This window comes from Cenococcum geophilum (assembly GCF_001692895.1).
Source record: "Cenococcum geophilum 1.58 unplaced genomic scaffold K441scaffold_18, whole genome shotgun sequence".
Taxonomy (NCBI): Eukaryota; Fungi; Ascomycota; class Dothideomycetes; order Gloniales; family Gloniaceae; genus Cenococcum; species Cenococcum geophilum.
In genome coordinates, this window is record NW_027137576.1 from 170,630 (window position 1) to 178,599 (window position 7,970).

At 38.2% G+C, this 7,970-nt stretch overlaps 1 protein-coding gene across 1 annotated transcript; it reads right to left on the reverse strand.

The window, feature by feature from the left end:
• Positions 1 to 264: 264 nt before the first annotated feature.
• On the reverse strand, positions 265 to 2,549 carry K441DRAFT_658962 (HET-domain-containing protein). Its single transcript, XM_067648445.1, has 3 exons — positions 2,421 to 2,549; positions 597 to 2,309; positions 265 to 540 (listed from the first exon to the last, which is right to left on the reverse strand). Exons 2-3 carry the CDS (start codon positions 2,266 to 2,268, stop codon positions 515 to 517), a joined length of 1,698 nt encoding a protein of 565 aa, XP_067504517.1. The 5' UTR covers positions 2,269 to 2,309; positions 2,421 to 2,549; the 3' UTR covers positions 265 to 514.
• Positions 2,550 to 7,970: the final 5,421 nt, after the last annotated feature.

The following is a 7,970-nucleotide window of genomic DNA, read 5'->3' on the forward strand; positions in this document are numbered from 1 at the left end:
CTTTATATAATTAAAAATATAGTTTTAGAGCGCTTTTTCTCTTCTAAAAATATATATAATTACTTACTTAAGAGGCATTTTTAAAGCTCTAAAAGAGCTATAGGATTATAAATCTAGTATATAAGTTAGTATATAACGTATATAGCTAATATAAAGCTCTAGCTTACTTTATTTTAGCTTATTAATTAAGCGTTAAGGTATTTAAGGTTAAAGAGCTTAATTAAGAGTAAAGTTATCTAGGACGCCAAGACCACGCGTATGCTAGGCCGTTTTTGGATTAGCGCCCCGACCGTGCGTGCCTGGACGGTTACCCTACGATAGGAAATTGGAGTGGAGTGGAGTGGACTGCCAGCCTTGATGGGCAAACGTTAGTCCTGTTTAGGAATGAGCTAAACTATAAGTAATTTGGGCTGGAGTGGATTTGAGCTCAAATCCACTCCAGTTCAGTCCAAAAAGATCACTGTATAGACGCTAGGAATATTTCCCTCTGCCAAGCCGCGTTACCGTGGAATTTTTACTCCTCTAGGTGGTCTGTACTTCCTATTGCTGTTATTAAAGTCTCGATTACTTTGATAAGGCGCAGTCGAGATTTTTACCTTGTGCGACTCTTGGGTTTTCTCCGGCGGAATTCTTGAAGTAATCTATTATAGTACGCTTCCATGACGTCCTGTCCGACGTGGATGTTTGATAATACACCCGTCGTGAAAGGCTGGGCCGTGGCGCATAATGCCAAGGTCGGATAACTATATCGAGAGCGAACATGGCTGTTGAGCCGAGTCCCTTTTCCGTTAATCGACCTATGATTTGAAGCCGCTCTTTCCCAATTTTCCATTCGATCCCTGCACTAGGCAGCGGATTATTGATGACTTCAGTGACAATCTGCTTAAGACTCTTTTTCTTATTCTCAGGTTCAATGTTGCACCAGCAGTGTGCTTTCTGTGCAGTATAGCCAGCCACAATGACGATGCCACGGCCGTTGCTATCTTGAAAGCGAAATCCTACGCGGGAATTTCCATAGGTATCAGGTTCGGTGAAAACCATACTGTCTTCAGGGTTCCAATCATCTTTGGGATACAAATCAACAAGACAAAAACCATCAGCGGGCTTGGGCCAACGTCGCAGGACGTAGGCGCATTTTCTTGATACCGATCTGTTTTCAGGGGTCAAATGTGTTGCTTTGACAAAGATAATTTTTGGCTCCGCCTTCAACGCGGTGTAGATTGGAATGGTAGTTGGACCACTCAACAGGGACCGCGCGAAATATTCGCTTTCTGGCAACATACCAACGAGCTCAATAGCAAGAGGCCGTTTGTTTCGTTCTCGCCGGCATTCAAGAACAGCTATGTAAGACTGTATTTCACCATCTGAAGCTCGACGCAGAAGAGGGAGTTGTATCTGCAGCCCTTTGTTGGTCATGGAGTAGGGCATGCTCATTCCGTTGCTGCGGAAGGGAACAATGTCACTAGAATCGGCGAATTCATTGGGTGAGCTTGCTAGAAGGCCACTGAGGTCGTTCCTTCTGAATTGATCGAATGCTTTCCACGCGAAGATGGTGTGATCATCCGAGCCTTTCATGATTTCTTCCTGTAATCTTGCGAACGCTCTTTTCCCTTCTCCATAGAGCAAAGGCATTCTGATGTTGAAAATGCCCAAGAGACAATAAGCGATATCTTCCGGTCTTGTAGTGATGCGCGAAGAGGCCCATGACATCCTCCTCGCTATGCTGACTGAGCCGACAGGTTTGCGAAGTGTTAAGATATCCTCGCCAATGCCCGTTACTGACGTGATGAGCTGCTTAAGATCGTTCTTGCTTCCAATTCTATCCCACTCTCTTGAGAAGAAGATTACTTTTGCTGGCGCTATAAGTTCCTGCAGCGTCCAGCCTCTTGTGAACCATCTACTCTTTCGAAAAGACGAATCTTCATTCCAAGGGCTCTCATCCACTGGTACGTCCTCCAGATACGCATAGCACACAGACGCATCCCTATACCATTGGAACATCGAGTTTATGGCTTCTGAGAGCTCCGTGCTGCTGGTCTTATCTATGCAACACGTATCGACCCAACAATATTCAAAACAAGCATCCCTGGCTGTATCGCAAAAGTTCGCAATTTTTGAGTACCCTCTTTTCCGATTCCCAGCGCCAGAGCACAGCTCTTGCAGTGTTACTTCTTCGTCTCCCCATGTATGTGATAAAATCGCGTAAGGAGGTATACCATCTGGAGAGAATTCGTGAAGAGTAAGCGTTGTAGCGTGAAGGAGCCTCATCAATACAGTTTCCAACGGGGATGAATCGCGATAGCAAGAGACTATTCGACCCTCTCTAACAATAAGCCGCTTGAACAAGTATCCCGAAGAAGCGGCACACAGCATGCGGGAATGTGAGTGTGGGGCGTGGAACTTCTTTATCGGAGGCTTACCAAGGTATCCATTGACGGCGTGACGCCGCACTTAGCTAACAAAATATCTCTGGAGTTGAGTTCACGTGCCAAAACAGCCTTAGGCATCAGGGCTATAAATCGACAACCACGTGAACCAGTGAAGTCTGCATCTTCAAAGCAGACAAAAAAGCGTTGGCTCAAGCCTTAAGGCCTAAGACAGAATATCTTCATCACAGGCACAACGGCTAACTGGGCGTAGTGGGTAAGGCGTCAAGGTAACAAACCATAACGTGACGATGTAATAAAAGACTGGTGGGAACTTACAAGGGGAGGCCGCACTTCACACCGTCACGCTAAAAACTCGCTAAAGCTCGCTTAATTTGGCCCACCACCAAACATGTTAACCTCACCTGTTAACTAGGCTCTTCTCTCTCTTAGAAAAGCCTTTTTGCACAAAGAAAGGAAGAAGGGCGCTTTTTCTATTTCTAAGTAGGACAAAAATAGCTACTAGAAAGTGGCTAACAGCAGCAAGATCTTTAGAAGGAGGTAACTCCTATTAAGCTCTTAGTAAATAGATTATAAAAAGTAAAAGGATAGAAATAAACTAAAAATAGAACAGGGACAGGCGTTAGGATTGCTTAGGATTCTATTTTATTTTTTTTCTACTATTTCTTTACCGTTTTCTTACTACTTAATAGTTATTAGTAACTTAGTATCTTACTAGGAAGCTATAAACCCCTAATTATTAGCGACTTAGTTAATTAAAGTATAAGTACGGCAAGAGGGATATATAAGCCTATATAATTAGATTGTCTATAAACAAGGATCTAAAGCTAGAGAAAGGAAAGAAGAAGAAGAGTAGCGTCGCTTAATATTTTATATAATCTTTACGTTATATAACCGCAATTTACAGCAATCTGTCACGGAACCCTACCGTAGGGGCCTCCATAGGAGAGCCCCGTGCTCTTACGTACACCTCGCGTACAGCTTATATTAGCTACGCGTAGGTATATTACCTCCTTACGCCCTCGACCCTTACGATCGATCGCGTAACGTCTTGTAAACTCCTCGAATATATACGCTCTATAGCCACTGCCCACGTTCCATAACATTATGTTGCGCCTTTTTACTATTAACGCTTAGCCTATAACCAATTCTACGTCTCTATAATATTATAGGCGCTGCTAAAAGCAGCGTATCTATAAATTAGCTCACTTTATACTTCTAAGGAACCTATAATAGTAAGATAATATTCCTTACTAGCTATTATATTAAACCTAAAGAATAATCCAATACCTATATTAAACCTATAACGCCAACCAATCCTAAAAGAATTTAATTTATTAGCCCTAACCCCTAAGGAGATAGACACTAATAATATTTTATCTTTTATTAACTATATAACTATAGATAAGCAAATAGAAGGGCTACTACCTATTAAAATTGAAATATAAGACGCCGAGACGTTTGTAAAAATAGTAGCACGAGACTCTAATAAATACTACCACCTTCTATAGAACTACTACCTAAAGCTTATATAAGCTAAGATACGTACTGCCTAAAATCGCGATATTATCTAAGACCTATAAGCTTATAAGGCGCTCGCGGATAACACACGTTAAGAAATTAAAGACGACCTCCACGTATCTAAACGCGATATTTAACAGTTAAAGAAGAATAAGATTACACTAATTGCTACAGTTACTAAAAAAGAAGGCATAATTAAATACCTATAATCTTAGCTTAATAAGCACATTTATAATAATATTAAATACCTTTTTACTATATATAACGCTACCTAAGTCTTTATACTCCTGGCAACTTTACCTACTTAACACTTAACGGAGGGTTAGTACTAAGCAGCTTCACCTAATAGAAACTCCTACTAAAGCAGCGACGATAAAAGCTATAATAATTGGACCTAAACTACTACCGTAGGATCTAATATACGCTACCCTAATCCCCTAGTCTTTTAAGGAGACCGCAAGGAATACAGCTACTAGAAGATACAAATCCGCGAGAAACTAACTTAGAGCGCCTACCTTTTTCCTATAGAAGATACTAAGATTAGCTATATTATCGGGCAAATAAAGGGTACACTATTTAATAGACTCTTCGCCTAATAGGAGACTAGTAGCCCCTAGAAGTAGTAGTTTTACTAAAAAGTCCTTAATAATCTTAACCTAATATACCACGACTATAACCTATTAGCTACCAACTAAGCTAAACTACGTGCCCTAAAGATAAGCCCTACTAAATTATTTAATAAGCTCTATATTAAATTCTAGAAATATACTAGAGCCCTCGCCTAAGACGATACTAAAGACTAAGAGAATCTCCTTAAAAAAGTTACTTATCGCTTTAGTTACGCAGCCGCTAGCTATAACTATAACGATGTTTATAGGATAGTAGTAGCCCTATAGAAGATTAAAAAATAACTAAATTAGATTGCTACTACTAACCCTTACTTAAAGACCTCTCTATAGAAACCCTTCGGGCCCACTAAACCTATATATACTAAGCTACTAACGCCTACTACTTTAAGTACCACTAGAGCTAATATTAACCTCTTTATATTAACCTTTTCGCAAAAACTCCTAGATGGAGAGCGTAAGCTACTCTAAAAATTAGGACGCTGCTATAAATGCCGTTAAGAAGGCTATTATTGCAATAACCTAAACTGCCTAATAGCTAGGTTTAGTACCTACCGCCTAATACCTAACCTAATACCCTAAACACTAAATACGTTACTACGCGCCACTACTATATAAGATAAAGACGTAGTAATAGTAATAGAATTAGATACGGAAGCGGAAAACGCCAAGTCCTAGCCCTAAGTTGCGGGTTAGGACGCCCTAATAATAGAGGGATCTATATATCGGCCTACTTAATAGATAACTTAGTAAAGATAAACGAACGGAAATAGATAGTTTTACCTATAATAGAAACTACTGCTATAAAATAATATAAAAGCCGTTTTATAATTGACTGCAGAGCTACTAACTAATTTATAAATACCTAACTCGTACGCACTTATAACCTACCTACCTTACCCCTTACTAAAGCCCGCGCCCTATAACTCGCTAATAGTAGTTATACCGCATAGAAGATTACCTACGTAGTATAATTCTACTTAGATATAAATGGGCACTAGGAAGAGCTCTAGGCCTATATTATACTACTTACTAACTACCCTATTATTCTCGGAATAAGCTAGCTTAAATAATACAACCCCGCCATTAACTAGGAAAAGAAAAAAGCAACCTTTAACTCTAAATACTGTAGAGAGACTTACCTAGGACATAGCCTAGCCGCCTCTATTTACTTACTAGGATATTAACCTAAGAAACCCCTTATTACCCCACCTACAACTAACTGCCACTACGTAAGTGCCGCGGCTTTTTACCGTATAGCACGTAGGAAAGGCTAAACTATTACTATAGCTTCCTAATTATAACTATATAAGCTTAATAAAGAACAGGACTATATCCTCTATAGTAATAGGATAGATATAGTCAACCTTTTAGAAAATAACGCCCCTGCGAAACTCTATTGACTTTTACCTTTAGACTTTAAAAAGTTTATAAAACTTAAAAAAGGACTTACTAACGAAGAACTCCGCAAGCTCCTTCCTAAGAGGTACTACAACTTTATTAATATATGCTTACAAAAGGGCGTAAATATACTCCCCCTATATCGACCTAATAACTATACCATTAATATTAAATAAGGAAAAACGCTACCCTATAAAAGACTCTACCTAATATTAAAAGATAAACTTCTAGTTATAAGAAAGTATATTAACGAGCACCTTAATAAAGGGTTTATTTGTCCTAGTATATTACCAGCAGCCGCCCTAATCCTTCTTATTAAGAAGCTAGGAGGAGGTATCTAATTCTATATTAACTATAAAGGACTTAATACTATTATAATTAAAAACTAATACCTAGTACCGCTTATACGGGAGACCCTTAAGCGGCTTAGCTAAGCCAAAATCTATACTAAGCTTAATATTATTGCCGCCTTTAACTATCTCTAAATACGGGAAGGTAATAAATAGAAAACCGCATTCGCATTACGTTTTAGCCAATTCGAATATACTATTATGCCCTTTAGCGTATATAATAGCCTAGGCACCTTCTAAAGTTATATTAATAACGCCTTACGGGACTACCTTAATAACTTCTACTCCGCGTACCTGGACGATATACTTATTTATAATAATAACCCTTTTAAGTATACTAAATACGTTTAAAAGGTCCTATAGCGCCTTAGGGACGTAGGACTTTATATTAATTTAAAGAAATGCGAATTCTTAGCCATAGAAGTAAAATACCCTAAACTAATTATTACCACTAAGGGTATCCATATAGACCCTAAGAAGGTATGCATAATTACCGAATAATAAGCCCCTAACTATATTAAGGACGTATAAGCCTTTTTTAGTTTCGCTAACTTTTATCAGAAATTTATATATAACTTCTTAGGCGTAGTAGCACTACTTATAGTAATAATATAAATAAAGGGCCTTTTTATAAAAGGAAGAAAAACGCACCTACGCTTTACCTAGACGCCTAAATATAAGAAGGCGTTCTAAGACCTTAAAAATGCCTTTACTAAAGCACCTATCCTAGCCCACTTTATACTAGGACAACAACTCTATCTTAAAACTAACTCCTTAGACTACGTTAACGTAGGCGTCCTCTCCTAGATAGGTAACGACGGTTTCCTTTACCTAGTTACATTCTACTTATCTAAGCTTATACTATAAGAGTATAACTATAAGATCTATAATAAAGAACTCCTTATAATTATATAAGCGTTTAAAGAATTCTAACTAAAACTTTCCTTAGTAGAGCCCAACTAGCCAACTAAAGTCCTTATAGACTATTGCAACCTTAAGTACTTTATAACTATAAAGTAGCTAAACCGATGCTAAGTATATTAGAACGAGTTCCTTTCTAGTTTTAACTTTAAAATTATATATAGACTAGGAGTACAAGATACTAAACCTAATAGCTTAATATACCGCTCGCAAGACCTTTCTTAGTCTAAAGATAACCCCTATAATTAGTTCTAACAACAGATAATTCTAAAAGCACAAAATTTGGCCCTAGGTATACTACTTATAATAGAGCTAACTATACCTTAGCTTTATACTACAGAACTAAAGTTACCTTCTAAAATTAACAAGCTTATTACTACGGCATATAACACCTCTGTTAACCTATTACTATATTAACTTATTACCGCAAAGACCGCTAGCGCCCGTACGCTACCTATTAGCCTTTAAAGCTTAGGCTAGATTAATATAGCAGCCTTAAAAGTAAAAGAGAATAGGCTCTATTATAAAGGTCGCCTATTTATCCCTAACTTAGAAAATCTATAATAGTAACTAATCTAAATAGCCCACGACCTCTAATTAAGCGGCCACCTAGGTAGAAAAGGAACCTACAAGCTTCTTAGCTAATACTACTTCTAGCTAAAAATAATAAACTTAGTTAAACGCTTTATAGGCGCCTGCTAGGGTTATAAGCGCGCTAAGGTCTTTAATATAAAGTACTAAGGACTACTGCACCCTCTACTAGT